General features: G+C 31.1%; 3 protein-coding genes, 1 long non-coding RNA gene and 1 pseudogene across 5 annotated transcripts; 1 reads left to right on the top strand and 4 right to left on the bottom strand.

Annotated features, from left to right (window-relative positions):
* Positions 1–309: 309 nt before the first annotated feature.
* LOC104726668 (ABC transporter F family member 1) lies at positions 310–3409 on the bottom strand. Its single transcript, XM_010445582.3, has 5 exons — positions 2970–3409; positions 2644–2873; positions 2201–2485; positions 1878–2112; positions 310–1781 (listed from the first exon to the last, which is right to left on the bottom strand). Exons 2-5 carry the CDS (start codon positions 2851–2853, stop codon positions 724–726), a joined length of 1788 nt encoding a protein of 595 aa, XP_010443884.2. The 5' UTR covers positions 2854–2873; positions 2970–3409; the 3' UTR covers positions 310–723.
* Positions 3410–3440: 31 nt separating this feature from the next.
* On the top strand, positions 3441–4151 carry LOC147935557 (uncharacterized). Its single transcript, XR_015570514.1, has 2 exons — positions 3441–3561; positions 3761–4151. It is a non-coding gene; the product is annotated as an uncharacterized LOC147935557 (long non-coding RNA).
* Positions 4152–9480: 5329 nt separating this feature from the next.
* LOC104726670 (heavy metal-associated isoprenylated plant protein 3) lies at positions 9481–11324 on the bottom strand. Its single transcript, XM_010445584.2, has 5 exons — positions 11060–11324; positions 10774–10930; positions 10332–10570; positions 10158–10245; positions 9481–10072 (listed from the first exon to the last, which is right to left on the bottom strand). Exons 1-5 carry the CDS (start codon positions 11066–11068, stop codon positions 9690–9692), a joined length of 876 nt encoding a protein of 291 aa, XP_010443886.1. The 5' UTR covers positions 11069–11324; the 3' UTR covers positions 9481–9689.
* A 2305-nt stretch (positions 11325–13629) lies between these two features.
* LOC104726671 (putative defensin-like protein 224 pseudogene) lies at positions 13630–14089 on the bottom strand (annotated as a pseudogene). The gene is made up of 2 exons (XR_015571421.1): positions 14008–14089; positions 13630–13904 (listed from the first exon to the last, which is right to left on the bottom strand). The product of XR_015571421.1 is annotated as a putative defensin-like protein 224 pseudogene (transcript).
* A 964-nt stretch (positions 14090–15053) lies between these two features.
* On the bottom strand, positions 15054–15764 carry LOC104729019 (protein GOLVEN 11). Its single transcript, XM_019232132.2, has 3 exons — positions 15500–15764; positions 15374–15414; positions 15054–15251 (listed from the first exon to the last, which is right to left on the bottom strand). Exons 1-3 carry the CDS (start codon positions 15606–15608, stop codon positions 15054–15056), a joined length of 348 nt encoding a protein of 115 aa, XP_019087677.1. The 5' UTR covers positions 15609–15764.
* Between the last annotated feature and the right edge of the window lie 2918 nt (positions 15765–18682).

Here is an 18682-nt window from a genome sequence, read left to right on the forward strand (position 1 = left end):
TAGAAAGCTGAGTCCACATGAAGAAAACTTTATGAACAAAGACCACGGAAGAAGCAATTGAATGAGTAATCTTCACATCACCCATCGAAAGAATCAGAGCAGAGTATGAGAAACTAAAAAACTACAAAAACATTTTGGTATCAGGAATTCAGAAGATTTTAGTGTAAACCTGTAAAAGAGGTTACCTCCACAAAGATTAAATGTAATAATGATCGTCCAAGTCAATTTTTTTTACTCCATAACTGATACAAGATTCCTTCACCAGAATCAACATAAAGATAGAATATTCCAACGAATAAGCGAATATAATTTAGAGAAGATTCTCAATTTAACATAGTATATAATACGATAATCGTCAACATCTCAGTCTTTAAAGAAAATAAAAAATCCTACAATACCACCAAAAATATTACTCTGTCTCTCTGTTTGGCCTTTTCAAAAAAACGTTCAACAACAATAACAAAAAAGAAAAAAAAAGGTGCATATCGATAATGATAATACTAATATTATAGAAAGAATCTCTGACCTCTTAATGCGTAAGAAATGCAGAGATTTACTGAGTATGGTTTCTCTCAAGTGTTTGTGGCTTCAGAACTCTCGTTAAAAAAACCATTCCCAAAACCATCAAAAACCAAAATCATTCTTCTTCTCTCTCTCTGTCGGCATGAGTGAACCAATCGAGTCTTCTTCCCAGGAGGAGGAGACGACTTGACTCTCTTATCTTCAATCTTCAAGTCCAGCTTTAGCCTTGAGGTGCCTCTTGAAGTCCATAATGTCACCGTTCCACTTAGTTATGCATTGTTTCTCACAAACCCATATCTCATGAGCCACTTGGTTGATCAGCCTGAAGTCGTGACTCACCAGAACCAAACCACCATCCCACTCGTTAAGTGCCTCAGCGAGCGAGTCGATTGTCTCAATATCCAAATGGTTAGTTGGCTCATCCAACAGAAGCATGTTAGGCTGCTTGTAAGCCAACCACGCAAAGATCACTCTGCTCCTTTGTCCATCAGATAGATTCTTCATTGGCATTACTTGTGCCTTACCAGTTAGACCAAATCTACCAATCGCAGCTCTCATCTTCTCCTCCTCGGTACCAGGAAACTCCCTCATCATGTAGAGAAGTGCAGGCAATTCCAAGTCTAGCTTCTCAGCCAGATGCTGATGGTACTGAGCAATCTTCAAGTGGTTGTGACGTCGCACCATTCCTTCAGTTGGGTGCAGTTCACCAGTCATGAGCTTCAAAAGCGTACTCTTTCCAGCTCCATTAGGTCCCACGAGGGCAACCCTTGAGTCCAAGTCGACACCAAAGTCGATGTTTTTGTATATGAGGTAGTCCGGTGTGTACCCAAAAGAGACCTCCACAAACTGAAGCACTGGAGGTGGAAGCTTCCCAACATCAGCAAAACGGAAAACGAGAACGCTGTCTCTGGCAACCTTCTCAGTGAGACCACCTCTCTCCATCTTTGCCAAAGTTTTCTCCTTACTCTGCGCTTGACGAGCAAGCTTGGCTGAACCGTGACCAAACCGAGCAATGTACTCCTTCATGTGAGAAATCTGCTCCTGCTCCCATCTGTATTGCTTCATCTGGTTCTCTTCTAGTTCCGAACGAGTCTGGCAATACTGATCAAAGTTACCAGTGTAGTACTTGAGCTGCTTGCTTTGCATGTGGATGATGTTAGTACAGACTCCATTCAAGAAATCCTGTGAGTGGGATACCACAACAAGGATGCGGTCAAAATTCTTCAGGCTCTCTTCTAACCAGACACAAGCTTCCAAATCTGTTTCACGAGACAACATTAGAGCCAGCATTAGAACACACAATAATAATAAGGAAAACAATCTGAAACAAGTAGAAAAGAAGAAAGGTCACCAACCTAAATGATTTGTAGGCTCATCAAGCAAAAGGATAGTTGGCATAATGAAGAGAGCTCTTGCTAATGCAATTCTCATCCTCCAACCACCAGAAAAATCTTTAGTCTTCTTAGCTTGCATCTCCTTGTCGAAACCAAGACCAAACAAAATCTCAGCAGCACGCTTCTCAGCAGTTGCAGCATCCATGGCTTCTAACCTCTCATAGATAGAATCAAGACGCTCTCCGCCTCCATCATCCTGAAAAAGAAAACAAAATTAGAATCAAACACGAAAACAAAGCTCAGTTAACCATCTCTAGACTAGTGTTGAATTATATCACACAAACCTGCTCAACAAGAAGTTCAACTTCCTTCTCCAACCTCAACCTCTCCTCATCACAGCTAACAACAGCCTCAAGGGAAGACATGTCAGTAGCTTCAATCTCATGAGAAAGATGATAGATATCCATGTGGTCAGGAATAGGAATCTCTCTGCGTCCAATTGCAGTTAAAAGAGTGGACTTTCCACAACCATTCAACCCTAGAAGACCATAACGCCTCCCATAGTTAAGCTCCAACATCGAATCGATAATTAGGTCATGTCCATGAAACGTCACAGACAATGACTCAATCTGCAAAACATATTATATACAGATTCCATTAAAATCAGGGGATACAAACCAAGTTCGGATAAACAATATCTCAATTTTTACAATTAATTAAACAGATCTGCTCCTAGTGAATTCACAACAATAGGATTAAAAAACATAAGGCATCGATGAGGGCTTACTCGAATATCCCTAGATTGAGGATGGGAACAGAGAACACCGGTACAGGTCCGATCAGAAATTTGAAGAGCTTCAACACCACTGGATAAGCTATCAGCTCCATTGGAGGAAGTAGCGGCGGATTTAGATGAAGCAGCAGCTTTACCACCTCTTTTAGCGGCGGCAGCAGCTTTCTTCTGAGCTGCCTTCTTCTTGCTAGCATCAGACACCATCTTCTTCAAATAAAATCTCCCTGAATTATTTAAAAAACAAATCCAAAATACAGTATCAGAAGACGGAGAGAACACAATAGAGATCGTCGAATCGAAGAAAAGTGAAGAATTATTACCTGTGAGATTGGGGAGATCTGTAGATCTAGGGTTTTCAGGAGTGTTTCGGCAAAAAAAAAAAAAAAATTAGGGTTAATGGTTTGGTTTCTGTTGACGCGAGGCGGAAGAATAAGTTTTTTTATAGGAGATGATAGTTCTGAGCGTGCCACGTGTACGGCGACACTGAGTTTGCTTTTTTTCTTATTTCAGTTGCGTATCAGAATCCAACACCAACACCAACTTTGGTCGGTCCCGAATAATATGCTTCTTTTATATGGGCTTTGAGTATGGGCTTTCTAAATTAAAGACGGAATCTAGAACTGAAAAATCGAAGCCCATGGCTTTTTCTTATGTCGCTTTCCCAATGCTTCGGCCGACTTGCAACTATAGATAGGCCTGTTTTCGCAAATGCCTTTTCCAGCCTCTCAAGTTTACTTACAAATTACACAATTACCAATCTAGTCTTATTCAAAGATGTTTGGTTTCATATATATAAGCAAGTGTTTATATAGTATTAGATTTTGGGGAGCTAACTTGGCATATCTTGTTAATTAGGTTGATTTCGGGAAGCGTTTTGGGAGCTACAAAACCAAAACACTTCATCGACATTTCGTGAGTGGAAACAATGATTATGTTCATATATTTCAATCCTGTTTTCTTCTTTGATGTATTGTTGGATTACGCTTTGGTGCATGCAAGTTAGGTCCTTATATAAATCCTATTTTTGTGGTTGTAGTAACCTTTCTTCACTTGTCGTTTAACATATTTGATGAAATTTTAACTCTTGTTTTTTTTTTAATGCGATGCACAGTCTTCAGAATCCATCCACGCAGCTGATGTAAATAAGAAAACTCATTCTAATAATGAAGATGGTCATAAAATATGAAAGGTCATATCCATAAATTTCTATCAGCTTTTTATGTGTTCTATTTCATCTTGTAGATAGACTGTAGAATGTAGGCATTCACGAGTGTTACAAGTGAGAATAGTTAATACTTGTAAACAGAGATGAAAAGCTGATCATTCTACTATTCGGAAGTTGAAGATCTCCTAGTAGATGGAATATTCACTCGATGAGATGTATCAGAAGATCTTCATCATTTTCTTTAACTTTGTCATTTTTTTTTTCTGTGTGTGTTTATTGTAACTCCAAATGCCTATGCAAAATTTAAAGTTTGATATGTCATTAAACAACAACAAAACATTGAATGCACATTCACAAAAAAACAAAAGTATTTTCACAGGGTTTGTTTACAAAAAAAAAAAAAAAAAAAATGGGCATGGCCATATATCTAATTTCATGTCAAAAGTGAATCATTTGGCTAATTTAATCTTAAGACTAGTGAAAATAGAGAAGTTAAACTTTTTTTTTTTTGTCAAACAGAGAAGATAAACAAAAAAACTCAAATTCAAAGACTTTGAGTTATTGACTTGTATATGTCAAGTCAACTTAGTCGTCTGGTCTGGGAGGAAGAATCAACGAAACCGTGTCAATTGTGTTATGTATCCAACTATCCGTTCCGTAGAAAGAAATTGATGTTTTCATATTTGGATTTTGTTTTCCAAGGAAGAAGAAAGTTCGTCGTCCTTGTCATCATTCACTCATTGCAAAACAAGTTTGGAAATTAGTGTATGGGAGAAATCAAATAGAAATTTTCACAAAGTACCAAAAAAACATACGTGAAGGTGAGGAAAGTAAAAAAGCGCAAAGCATTGACTCCTAGAAAGGCTAAATGTTTTTCTCCTTTCCTCTTTTAATTTGATTTTATCATTTTATTCCTTTCATTGTGGTGGACCTCATTATCATCACCTCCTTGTGCAAGAAGGTGTTGTTGTGAATAGAGCCTACGTTTTCAATACTTATGTCTATACACATTGGTCTATATTACTACGAAATCATGATAGTTGGACCGATCATTTGAATGAATCCAGTAGACTGATATTAATTTTTGTTTGACCACAGCATTGACACATGATGGATGATAAATCCTAAAATAGTACTAAATTTTCTGAAAATGTGAGTTTGAGGGCAAATTGCAAATATTGTTATGCGTTTTTTAATTCCATAACTAAAATGGCCATTAGATGGAACTTAGTAAACTTTTATGTTTTCATAGTCCACCAAATCCTAAGATCTATACGGTCCAACAAATAGTACTAAACTCAAGGTCTATGAGTCATTTGAAAGACATATCATATAAAAGAAAACTCACATTGAAGTTTAAAAAATAGACATACCAACAAACTTTTCTACAACGCCATAAGTACTTTCTTTATTGTCAGTTAAACCATTATTAGTATATATACATATCAAAGGACAACAACACTCAAACGAAAATTCATCAAGACGTAAGTTGCATTCTGTCCAAATGTATATGGAGACAAATCTTATACACTACTAAATAATATGAGATTTAATCAAAATTTATATTCATAGTATATATTAGCATCACTGCATGCAATATGTCATGAGTTACTTTCTTTTAATCATTGTTAGTTGCTTATGAGATGATAATCTTTAAACATATGTAGCTTGAAATATGCTTTAAGCAATGACCTCATGTGCTGAAAACTTCTGGTTCTTGATCAATCCACTTGTTGGTACCTAGCTCAAATAAGTTAAACGGAAAAATCGAATTAAAAGTATATGAATACATATACCTAAAAAAAGGAAAATCCCTAAAAAAAGTTAGTTTGGGTTCGCTTTGTTTTATCATTAGTTTGGGTTCGGATTCTCCCAGTAAAATACCTAAAAAGAAAACAGTAAATGAATATATATGTGTATAGGTTTGGTGTAATATAATTGTTTGCATAGTACTGCATGTACAAATAATGTATATGAATAAAGTGCATCATGAAACAAGTAAACAACAAATTATATATGCATGTAATAAAGAATCCTCGAATATTCTGGCCACATTTTCGTTTTATTTTTTGTTTTATACGAATTATGATGTGAATTGAAAAATCTATAACATCTTCCAATGTATTTTTTTCTTCTTTACATTTTTTACCTTTTTCTTTATCTTTTTTTTTCTTCTCCTTTTTTCTTTTATCTTTTTTTCTTTCGTTCTTTCTTTCTTTTATGGTCTTTTGGTCCACTTTTCTTGGCATGCCCTACTAAAAGCCCACGTGGTAAGAACCAACGACAATCATCAAGCCTATGTAAAGAAAAAAAACAAAGGGAATCATTTTGATCCCTAATCTATTTTAAGATTATCATAACTAACCATTTGAATATTTTAAAATATATTCGGCATGGCATTAACCAAAATGTATAACGAAGAACGACCTTGTCTTGCAACTAACTTAAATTATTGATAAGAAAGATGTAAATGAGGAAAAATTATGTGTTTTCTTCGTAAACTAGTTTCTTATTTGTCGAGCAAGCTCTCCCTATATGGAGTTATCGACAAACAATAATTGATTTATGTTCTGATTGGTGACCACGTTTAAACAAGGCGGTTAGAAAATTTTGAGCGGTTGAAAAGATGATGGTTGAAAAGAAAGCGGTTAAAAATAGCAGATATAAAAGATGGTACGATTGAAAAGAGCGGTTGAGTATTTAGTTTGATTGGTAACATTGTAGCGGTTGAATAGTATAAATTTTAATAAATAGTAAAAAAATTAAAATAATTTAGTTGGAAAATAGAAAATTAGAGTAATAAATTATTTTTTAATTTATAATAAGATATATGAACATAGTTAAATTAAAAATGTTAAAGTGCAAAATAATTAGTTTTGTCATTATGATAATAGATTATACTGGTAAAATATCATAAATTATTTAAAAATTTGTAATAAATTATAAAAATGAATTTTATTCTAAAAACTTAAAAAAAACTGAAATCATTATCTAATTCATAATAAGAAATAATAATAAAAAAATTTCTCTTATCGTTACCGTTGTGGGGCTTTTAAATTATTTGCAATGTATCGTATAATTCCAACAATATTTGTTATCTCACACCAAAAACAAAAAACAAAATGCCAAAAAAAAAGCTGTGTAACTTTGAAAATACACCAAATGTGGGTTTACTAGAGTGATTCAAGTTGATGTTTGCAACCACCAAAAATAAAATGTAACCACCTTTTCCAACCAAGATCTCAAACCAAGATGGTCAACCGCTATTTCCAAACGAGATGTTGATTGGTGATCATAGCAGCGGTTCATTTGCAAACGATCTTAGTTAGTGAAACCAATCAGAGCCTTGGTGAGTTCCTTTGGCTTATAACATTATTTTCTTGCTTACCATTTTTATTTAATCAATAGATTTTTAAAGTTCTTTCCTACAGTACCTGTCCGATTACACATATAAACCATGGTATAAATAGTGTGAATGAAACTTAAAAATGTGGTTATCTTTCTAATTAAAATGTTTACAATGGCAAAATAAAAATTAGCAATGGGGATTCGTAAATCGAATGAGTAGTTCTATTCTATTAAACCACCACTATTCTTGTTTCCCGTTCAATTTCAAATTAAAAATTACAATGCACTTTAGAATACAAATAAAGCTTCTTATCAAGTTTTTTTCTACAACTATAGCTAAATTAACGGATAAACTTTACATTTTTGTAAAGTGAAAAAAGTTTTCCTACATGAAAGAAAAAAATATTCCAGATAATATTTTATTTGTAAGAAAAAGGATAAAGAGAATGAAATTTATAAGCGTGTTAAAAGCTTTATTAGTTACCTTTATGTGATTTATTTTTAAATCCTTTAGTTTCCTCGAACTCGAATGTAACTTTCCTAGAAAGACATGTATCAATTCATGATGATGATGCATGAAGCACCCCGCATCATGATCCCAAATTCTCAACATGTTCATGCATGTATTATTAACTAAATTAATATTGAATGAGATGTCGCATCAAACGCACATGCACAATAAAAACATGAATACGACGACTATCTTGATGTTAATTTTAAAGTTAATGACTATTTTTTCTACAAGAAATAAATAAATAATATTCTGGCATTACGTTACTATAAAAGAGTAAAAGGAAATAAAGAGTAATGCGAGCATTGATGTCATGGGTTGGCATTCACTATATGTTGACTTGCTAATCGACTTCGCTAACATATAACTAAAACTTCTCTTTTTGACCAAAACAATGCTTGCTAATTTAATTTTGACTTTCAGCTGTAGTTCAACACTACTAACCCTGTATTAACTTCGAATGTAGGATTATGCTAAGCCTATAAATGTACTTGTAGATTAATCGGCTTAAAACATGTTAATAAGAAGAACTGAAAACGAATGAGATTTTTGTCTTTTTCTTTTGCAACAACACTCTTTTAAAAAGAGAGTTTCATATCCATAATTAGGTAGTTGCTTTTTTTTTTATATATAGTTTGTTTCTTCCATTAGGCAAAAGATTCGATTCATATATCCTACCTCCACCGTTGATTTCATATAGTAATAAAAATCAGTGTTTTTACATGTAATATAAATAATACCATGAAGTACTATGATGTATTAAGTATATTAAAATGGATTCAAATGTGTCCAAAAAAAACAAAGGAATAATAATAATATATTGAAACAGATACAACTTACAAGACGGGAGAGGGCATGAAGCATAGGACAAGAGAGGACTCCCATCCAACTGGCTCAAAGTTTCGTAGAGACACCTAATAACGACACTCATTTCTTCACTACACTTTACTTTATCACCAACTTTTTTTCTCTTGTCACCAAATTGAAAATCAAATTTTGAAACAAAAATTGTATAGTTTTTGATCTTTAACATTAATCAGGAAATAAAGAATAGAGTGGGCAAAGATTTTGTTTGTAATATAATCCGTAGTAATTGTTAAAAACCCAATAAAAAAAGAAGAAGGAAAAATATGTGATTGAGACGAGAGAGATTTCCAATCAAGTGAGTGAGTGGTGGGAAGAGAAGAAACTACGTAAGCTAAAATTTATTACAACAAAGGAAAAACAAAAAGAGATGAGAGTAGTTTATGTAATTATGCATTTATGATGTACTTTTTTTTGACTAAGCATTTATGAGACATTCACCACTTCGCTTTTAATTTTCAAATTGGAAGCAAAGGAGCCGGAGGTATCCGTATTGTTGTCTCCATTACTCTGTAAACTCTTATTGGTAAAGAAAAAAAACTGTGCACAGTACGATTGTACATAAACACACAAGACACAATACTTGTTTGTTGTATATAAAAAGTTTGGGATGTTTATAGTTACATGTGGGTGATTAATACAGCGAAACAATAAGAATTGTTGACTAAAATTGTAATGTAGTTAAGTTAAGTATGCATTTCATCATTTACTTGAACATCATAATTTTTCAGTCTTTTAGTATATCAAATTTAGACCATGTAACAACATCTTTGGCATTTTAGATTTTTATTTGATTGCTGTCATTTTTAGTTTATCTTTTATGACAACCACAACTCATATATTAAATAGTCTAATGAATAAAAAAAAAAGCAAGTAATATCAAATTAATTAAGTTTTTAAATTTTTTTTATTCCCAGTTAAAATAACACTAGACAAAAGAAAATTATTAAAAATCACTTTGTAGGATATATTTGCATCTTTTAACTTCAGTAATTAAATAATGCCCAGCTAGATAATAAACCCAAAAAAAAAAGAAACAAGAAAATCAAAAACTGAAACCGTAATGGAATTCCCAAAATACCCCAAAGATTATAAAACCATATTTACAAATCTCTACCACCAAACTTCCTTCTCTCATAAGCCGCCGCCGCTTCACATAACGACACACGCGTTAGGATTCTCATCGCTAAAAATCTGTGGCGCGTGGGCTTGAATCGGGTACCCATAAGGCCCACCTGGATAATACCCGTACCCGTAAGCAGGCTGAGCCGCCATATACTCCATCATATTCACTCCTTCTCCGCCTCCTTTATTACCGGACTTCTCTTTTCCACCACCGTCGTCTCCGCCACCTCCACCTCCTCCTTTCTTCTTTTCACCAGCTTCGTTACCATTCTCTTTATCTTTCTTCGGTGGTACAATCTCCACCGGACGTTTCAGCTTCTCACTTAAACTCTCAACAAGCTTCTTCACATCCATTGTTCCTTTAACTGTTACCAAGTTCTTCTCTTTATCCATCGTCAAACCATTGACACCTGCGTTTCACAAACCGTTAGCGAGTCGCTACCAAACAGAACAAAAAAAAAACAAAAAAGGAAAAAAATAAAATAAAAAACGAACCTTTGGTTTTGGTGACAGTCTTTTGGATTTTACCAATACAACCTTGACAATGGAAGTTCAGCTTCAGTACCGCCGTTGTTACCGGAGTCTATAATCAAAACAAAAAACACATACTCAAACATTATAATTACTAAAACATTTGAGAATCAGATGAGAGATTTAAATTTTGGTTACCTCTTTGGGTTTTTTCTCATTGTTGTTGTCTGCTTTCTTCTTCTCCTCTGGTTTGTTTTTGTTGTCATCGTCGTTTTTGTTTTTGTTGTCTTTGTCTTTCTCCTTTTTGGGTTGAGGAGAAACCAAATCGACTTTTTTCTTTGTCTTCTCTTCAAGTTTCTCCCTCAGTTTAGCCGGATCTAAAGCTCCGGTCACCGTTAGTTTCCCTGTCGCCGACTCCGATTTCACAGTCTCAACACCTAACAAAAGAACACATTTTTTTTTTTTTGTTATTATCATTTATCCAACCAACAAAATAGGAAATTTTTCGAAAAATCAAGTAACAAGTTCCGTGGAATAAGGATTTTCACAACGTTCTGAATATTAAAAAATTAGAACTTTTAACAGAAATCGAAATGGGGATTTGAGAGAAGATTTTGAAGAAGAAGAAAAAAAATCGAACCTTGGAAAGAGCGAACACATTTGACGATTCTGGAAGCGCAACCTTCGCAATGCATGTCAACCTTCAAAACGACGGTGACGGACGCCGTTTCGTTCTTCTTCTTGTTGCCTCCGTCATTGTTTTCTCCACCTTTCTTGTTGTCTCCTTCGTTCTTCTTCTGCTTAGAAACAAAACAGAGTGAGCAAATGAAACCCATTTATTTATTTATTTTAGGGAGAAAACAAAAATAAAAAACGAGAGAAGAAGGAAGATTCGAGAAGGTTGAGAAAAGATTTGACTCAGTTACCTCGCCCATGGTGATGAGTTGATGACTCAGTTGTTGTTAGTGAGTGAGAGAGAGAGAGAGAGAGAGAGAGAGTAGTGGGATGAGGATTGAGGAGGAAGTGGGTAGAGACAGAGTCGGAGGAAATGGGAGAGAAAGATTAAACCTTTCGTTTGTATTTATAGTCACCAACTTTTTTTTTGGAGTCGGTTATGGTTTTATGATGATGATGATGAATGTTGAATGAGTAATGATGGACCATTTCATTATGTATGTTGTAAGTGTCTATGATGATGTTATGGTTATACTACCTACGCTTTTTTGTTTGTATGATTTGGTCATTTCCGCGAATATGCGACGGTCGACTATATTCATTATTATGCATTTTTTGAAAATAAAATCATACAACTTTTTCCATCAAAGTATATGTAGTCTCTTCAAATAACGATGATGTAAAAAAAAAGGAAAATATGGTAAAATTATGCAAATTTTCATTTTAGTCTTGTTTTACCAAAACCACATTATTGAGAAAGTGTCAACGAAAATAGTTCAACAAAGAGGTAATTCTTTTTTTATAATAAAAATGGATTTTTTTTTGTTTCGCAATTTTGGAAAGAGGTATGTAGTTTTCTCCATGTAAACTATATGATGTGATATGCCTAAATCAATGTATCGTAATTTTGTAACTTATGAATCGATGGAAAAAGGTAGACGAAACGGATTTGTTGGACATCGTTAAAAAAAAAAAAAACTAGAATTAGATCGGTGCTAGAGCATAAATTAACATTTATTTTATAATTTTTATTTAAAATGTTATATATATGATTATTTTATTTATTTTAATTTTTTTTGCTCAAACACTATGCCATGAAATCATATGTTGAATATAACTTATGAAAATATCATCTATTTTGTAAGATATATTCTAGTAGATCTAGATTTTGACCCACGGTACAATGCAGTTTAAGTTATTTGATAAAAATATTAATTTCTGTTTGTTAACTTTATTTGATTTGTTTATTTTTAAAATTATATATTGTATTTTGATTGTTAATTATATGATTTAACTTACACTATACCGCATATTAATTATTTTGTTACAGAATTAGTTAATCAATTTAATTAGATACGTCTATTAATCTAATATTCATATTGTTAACAAAATAATGAGATGATATTTTATCTATGTAGCACCGAATTAATGACATTTTAAGTTTATATTAATATCTACTCAAACATGTCTAGCCATATAACCCGTCGTGTGATATTTAAATTCGTTGTACACCGCAGAAAAAACTTCATAAAAATCTAAATATATTTTTAAAATTTAAAATGTTTAATAAAGTTTCTTTTTTTTTAGAAATTGAACTACTTATAATATTTGAACTTCTTATAAAGTTTAAATATTATTAATATCTTAAACAGTTATAAAAATTAAATGTTTTAATAATTGAAATATTAATAATCTTTAAAGTTTTTAAAAAGTTCACAAAATAATGAGATGATATTTTACCCGTGTAGCACCGAATTAATGATATTTTAATTTTCTATTAATATCAACTCAAACATGTCCTGTCATATAACCCGTCATGTGATATTTTAATTCGTATATATTATTAAAATTTAAAATATTTGAATAAATTTTATTATTTTAGAAATTGAAATACTTATAATATTTGAACTTCTTATAAAGTTTAAATATTATTCATATCTTAAACACTCTATAAAAAGATACATGTTTTAATAATTGAAATATTAATAATCTTTAAAAATTTTAAAAAGTTAAACATTTGAATTTTTAAAGTTATTAAAAGCTGAATTCTTTAAAATAAAGAACCATAATAAAATGCAAAATTTTTTTAATTTTAATGCCTGATAAATCAGGGTTTATGCTCATTCGTATTCAGAATCATTTTGGTCTCTTTTTTATTAATATGACTTTGAATCTTTGCCTAGTTTTCTTAGGTGATGTAGGGCATTTTGTATATTTTTTTATTCATCAGTTGAGCAATATATATCTGTTTTAAAAAGTTTAAATTACATCATATGCAGAAAAATCATAAATTTTATTAACTAAATATATTAGATAAAAATTTAAAATAATTTAAATATAAAAAAAATGTGAAAGAAGAATCACATCTTTTTGTTTTAATTAGGTTGAGAGATTTTTTTTATCTTTTAAGTATTACCTATAATTGATTTATATGTTACTATAATTAACTAAATCTGTACTATCCTTATTTACCAAAAATCAGACTAATCCGTATATTATAATACGCCTATATTACAAGTTTATAACCAAAAAATCATAAATATATCTATTATATAGGGGATTCCTAAAACCAAAATCATGGGCCCGGTAGAGTCCCAATTTTTATCTTCCTTCTACGTAGGTTCTTTAGGGCCTCAATAGCCCAATTCAAAAACTGAAAGTACATAGTTGTATCTTGTATGTGTGTTGGGGTGTTCCTTCACTCAATACAAAACCAGTGTGGATTTATTATATGTAAACCGTTGAAGTTTATCAAATTAATTTTGTAAGAACACGTTTTCAGATTTTTACTGAGAAGAAGATATATATGATGTTGTTAATTTTATTTTATAGATGGTTTAGGAGGATTGGTTGCAATGTAACGATTGGGTATTTGAAAGGAAGTACAAAGACAAATCTCACCAATACGACAATATGCCACCAACCTATTTTTTCTTAAACAATGCTCTGTACATATTTGACTACATGCCTCTGGAATATTATATCTGGAAAGGCTTCCAAAATGCACATATGGTGGACTTTGAGGGCTCTGGTCTCCGTGATTAGAAAATGGAGTTTTTCTCTCTATAACATTTTTCCCCATAAGATTTGATACACCTATTAAAACAAAAAAAACAAATACAACAATTTAGTCAATATACTGTTAGAAACATATGCAATATGTATTTTTTATCTCACTTGATAGATAATATAAGCTTACATGATGAAATAAGAATTAGAAGAGTGAAAAACAAGAAAAGTGTCTTCATTTTTTATTTTTGTAAAAACGTTGAGAAAATTCGTTTGAAAGTTTGAGTTTGAAGTTACTGAAGTCAAACTATATCATATTTATATTGTTGTTATTTATGTTACAAACAGAAGTTAATGCTAATACTAACGTATAACGTTTTTCTAAGAAATGATAGTTAGAGAACTAGTATAAGTCTATACCCTCTAACTTACTGTTTCAGTTTAAAACAATTAATTAGTGATCAATTCACAGTTGTTACTAATCAATTCTGTCAAAAATAATCAATTAGTTATAAAACACACATGTAGTAATAATAGATTGGAATACGACATGAATATTGGACATTTTGATTCCATATTTAAAAGCTTTTGTTTCAGTCCAACAACTTCGGATTGATTTGCGTTGCTCCTCTCCGATCCTCAACGTTCACCGCCAGATTTATTCTATTTTCTTAGAAAATACATATAGTATCCATTAAAAAGAATTACATATCATTGTTTAATCTTATATAAATAAGATCCACCTCAAAGTCAAAACCATGAGAGATCGAGAGAGAATTACAAATATGACGAAAATGATAATTCCTAAGTTAAAGTGATCATTATAAAAAGAGTGATTATATACATTACTAGCCAAATTGTACGAGCTAGACCAAACCGGAAGATAAAACTAAAATAAACCAACACTGTTACACTGATAATCTCTAATACTGTATACTCCATTAAGTGATCACAATCACTGATACAATGGTATTTCTTTTTTTTCCTGTGTTTTTTCTTTTAAAAACCGATATAGAAACATCTATATATTACATACTGATATTAATAACGAAAAAAACGGCTCTCTTGAATACATACAAAGGTATAACTCAAAAGACCATATTCCGCTTAGCATGATCAGTAGATACATGTAAAAAATATGTGTTTAACGTATGAGTGATGACTGATGCACCAAATTGAAGCCTCTTTATGAAAGATATGCTCTTCTTTCATCTAATAAAAATGTATATATAATTATTAATTATGCCTAGGAGGATGATGACCAGGGTTGCTATAATCGGCCGTTAAACTCGCCGTTTTGGTGAGTCTCTTCTTGTTTTTTCTTTTCCTCACCGTGTCTTTACTCTCTATCTCTAAACCTTTCTTCTCATTTGCCTCTACCTTCACATTTACATGCTTCAACGTCTTTCGGTTTACAACTACATCTTCAGCAAACTAAGAATACAAATGATTGATCGAGTAAACGTTCATTGATAAAAAAACCAATCTGACTAATTTTTACTTCCTCGCAAAGAATATATATACATGGATTGACAATTGAATAGTAAAGTATGTACCTTGTTGGCAATTTGAATACTAGTGCTTTCCGTTTGTAGAGCTATATATAGAGAAATTTTGATTAGCATACGTTTATACACTAACGCCGCCGAAGCATACATAGAAATAAAGTAATGTATATAGACGCGTATGTAGATATATACCTTGGCGATTAATGTATGCATTGGAGACCTTAGCGTGTAGTTGCAAAACGAAAAATATTAAAAGATAGCAAAAAACCCTTATGGACACCATTTTTGTCTTCCTTTTTCCTTTCCTTGGCTTGATGTACGTATAAATTTGTATGTGGGTATGAACTGAAAAAGACTGAACTTGTGTGTTCTATGAAGGAGAAGAGAATATGGGATGTTATAAAGAGCGACAAAAAGTCCAAGAACAAAGAAAAAGAGCGCAAGGTCAAAGCTAAGCTAGCTAGTATTCCAATAACCTTTATAATCTTTCTTGTTTTCTTTTAAAAACTTGCATAATTAGTTTATAGTAGTAATATTAATGAAATAAATCAAGATGGGAAATGCGATAAACCGTTTTGAATGTTGATTATATTGTGCTTGGGGATTGTCTAAATAAAGACAAAAATAACAGGTGCCAAGTCCAATGTTGTTCAAAGCCTTGGTTTTGGGAATTCTTCTTGCATTGTGTTTTGAATTATATGGAGTATATAATTTCATTAATTTTTCCGTGTGATAATAGTACTTAATTACTTCTATATATTATGTTTTGATGAATGGTGTCTAAATTTTCATTTAATAATAAATAAAGATTTATTTATTAGTGTTTAAATTACGTGCATTGTTAGAATGCTTCCTCCGTTTTTCTGATATAAAATATATCATGGAAAAAATACAAGTTACATGTATCACACATGCAAACATATCGTATTCTAATTAGAAGAAAAAAAGGCTGTTACTAAACCCTAGAAAGTAGTCTTACACGTTGGTCAATCAAAGTGTCGACGTAATTTTCAACTACAAGTAGACCGGATTGGTTTTGTACCTGTACATAAGAGATGTTTTGATGTACAATATTAATCCTACAAACCAAATGTAAAAACATAAATACTGATAAAAAATATGATATAACATATATAAGAGGATTATTGATAAAAATAGGCTGGATCGTGAAATAAACAATAGAATTGGAAACTAATAATTGTATTTTATTATGCAATTGCAATATTTGCAATTTCGGTATGGTTAAAAGACCAGAAAAGAAAATTAAACCAGCACCGCCCCAAGAAATGTAGAAGACCGACGACCAGGGCCTCTTGTTTTTTTTTTTTGTCAACAGAGCCTCTTGTTTTTAAGTCAGTCGTTTTGGGATACTAAAAACTCATGTGGATGTGAAGAACAAGATTATAATTTACTCCCTCTATCTTCATAAATATTGATTTTACAAAGATTGATGTTTTGACACTTTCACACATATTAAGAAAAATTTAGTTTTTATTATAAATTAATTTATAATTACTTTTTAGTATAGAGAGAAAATATAAACCAATAACAATTCAAAAGATTTAAATATTTTCAATAATTACTTCTTGAAATTTACAAAACGTCAATCTTTGTGAGACAAAAAAATATCCCAAAATATCCTTCTGTCCCACAAAGATTGATGTTTTGGTATATTTTTTTGTTCCACAGAAATTGATGTTTTGTAAACTTCAAAAAGTAATCATTGAAAATATTTAAAATTTTGAATTGTTATTGGTGTAAAATTAAATAATATCTCTTTAGTCAAAGAATAAATATATTTAAACTCAGTAATCATTGTTTTCTTGAAATGTGTAAAAAATTCTAAACATCAATATTCTTTTAGGGACAAAAGGAATATATTTCATATAGAATTAGTCTTTTCTTTTACCAACGGCAGCGACAAAATAGAAAAAAAAAACAGTTTTGGGAGAGAGAAGAAAACACAATAGTGAGAGGAAAGTTGTCGCAAAGAACGAACGAAGATAATGATTGAAGTGTCATTGTTAATTTCAGCGACTCATATGATGTCATCGCAACTTATTTTTTACCTTCCGCAACTCATCTGAAACAGTTAATTTTAAGCTGCGGTATCGTTTAATTTATTTCATCTTTTCATGACACTTCGTCGTTACCGTTGTCGCAGCGTTTAGTAAAAGAACACGACTAATATATATGTTTAATTGTTGCATATAATAATGATATTTCGGACTATCATAGCTCAAATTTGCCAAATTATTGTGTATTTTAGTATTGATGAAAGAAATCTTATTGTTATTATTTATTAGAGACATTTCTAAAAAGTATTGCAGTGATCTCTAAGTACATGCACATTTTCAATGTCTCATAAGACATATATTAAATTTTCACTTACATAAGATATGATTAAGGCCTAATTGGTAACAACTGTTACTTATCGTTGTAAGAATTTTGACTTTAAAATTTTAGCTGTAGAGAATTTGGCTGTTGATGCTTTTGACTCTAAAAACTTTAACTGTTAAAATCTAATTGTTTATCAACAACTTTTAAAGTTGTAGCTGTTATTTTTATTATTATGATAAGTATTAATAATAAATATATATTGTGTCAGAAATTAATTTAATAAGATTTTAATGACAAAATAAATTTTATTAACGATATTTAAAATTTTTAAAAATATAAATCAATCAAATATGAAATTTTGTTTGAAAACTAATTAAAAACAAACAACTATAAGAATAATATATAAATAATTGAAGTTGTAGACATCAATTTATTAACTTATTAAATTTTAAATAATGCAACCAAAAAAAACTAGTGACGACTAGCCCATATAGCATTTGCAATCTCATCACGGACACCTTCCAGGTATTGTTTGAATGTTATTTTCTTATTAATGATGTATTTCATAAACTCTTTTATAGTATTATTAGTGATGATGATGAAAAAATAAAATTTATTATTGAAATGGGTCTTAAAAGAAAGAGAAAAAATGAGAATAATTAATTTATAAAAATAAATTATATAAAATATTTATATATACTTTTGGATAACTTTTAAATGGTGAAAAAAAAATGCTTAAAAAATTATTTAAATTTAAAATCTGGGTTTTGACGCTTAAAAAAAAGGGAAAAAACAAGGAATAAAAAAAAAGTGACTTTTAAAACTTTTAAAAAATTAAAAGCCAAAAAAGTTTGATTGGCAAAAAATTGGCTGTCAATGCTTTAAACATTTTAAAAGTCTGAAAAGTGGATCACCAATCAGGGCCTAAGTCTATATATTACCGTCAATGATGATATTCACTTTTCAATATTTTCTTTTAAAAAATAGATATCAAATTTAATTCATATAATTATCAAA

The sequence above is a fragment of the Camelina sativa genome, chromosome 11, assembly GCF_030686135.1.
Source record: "Camelina sativa cultivar CO46 ecotype springtype chromosome 11, ASM3068613v1".
In the NCBI taxonomy this organism is placed as follows: domain Eukaryota; kingdom Viridiplantae; phylum Streptophyta; class Magnoliopsida; order Brassicales; family Brassicaceae; genus Camelina; species Camelina sativa.

What these genes read in the sequence shown, in the direction of transcription:
- LOC104726668 (XM_010445582.3), bottom strand. Translation starts at nt 2,853, where the DNA reads ATGGTGTCTGATGCTAGCAAGAAGAAGGCAGCTCAGAAGAAAGCTGCT. An exon ending in CTCAATCTAGGGATATTCGA is followed by an intron (nt 2,486 to 2,643) that starts GTAAGCCCTCAT and finishes TATGTTTTGCAG; the next exon opens with ATTGAGTCATTGTCTGTGAC. An exon ending in TGAGCCTACAAATCATTTAG is followed by an intron (nt 1,782 to 1,877) that starts GTTGGTGACCTT and finishes CTCGTGAAACAG; the next exon opens with ATTTGGAAGCTTGTGTCTGG.
- LOC104726670 (XM_010445584.2), bottom strand. An exon ending in ATGTGTTCGCTCTTTCCAAG is followed by an intron (nt 10,571 to 10,773) that starts GTTCGATTTTTT and finishes TTCTTTTGTTAG; the next exon opens with GTGTTGAGACTGTGAAATCG. An exon ending in GACTGTCACCAAAACCAAAG is followed by an intron (nt 10,073 to 10,157) that starts GTTCGTTTTTTA and finishes TGTGAAACGCAG; the next exon opens with GTGTCAATGGTTTGACGATG.
- LOC104729019 (XM_019232132.2), bottom strand. Translation starts at nt 15,608, where the DNA reads ATGGTGTCCATAAGGGTTTTTTGCTATCTTTTAATATTTTTCGTTTTG. An exon ending in AGGTATATATCTACATACGC is followed by an intron (nt 15,415 to 15,499) that starts GTCTATATACAT and finishes CTCTATATATAG; the next exon opens with CTCTACAAACGGAAAGCACT. An exon ending in GTATTCAAATTGCCAACAAG is followed by an intron (nt 15,252 to 15,373) that starts GTACATACTTTA and finishes TTGTATTCTTAG; the next exon opens with TTTGCTGAAGATGTAGTTGT.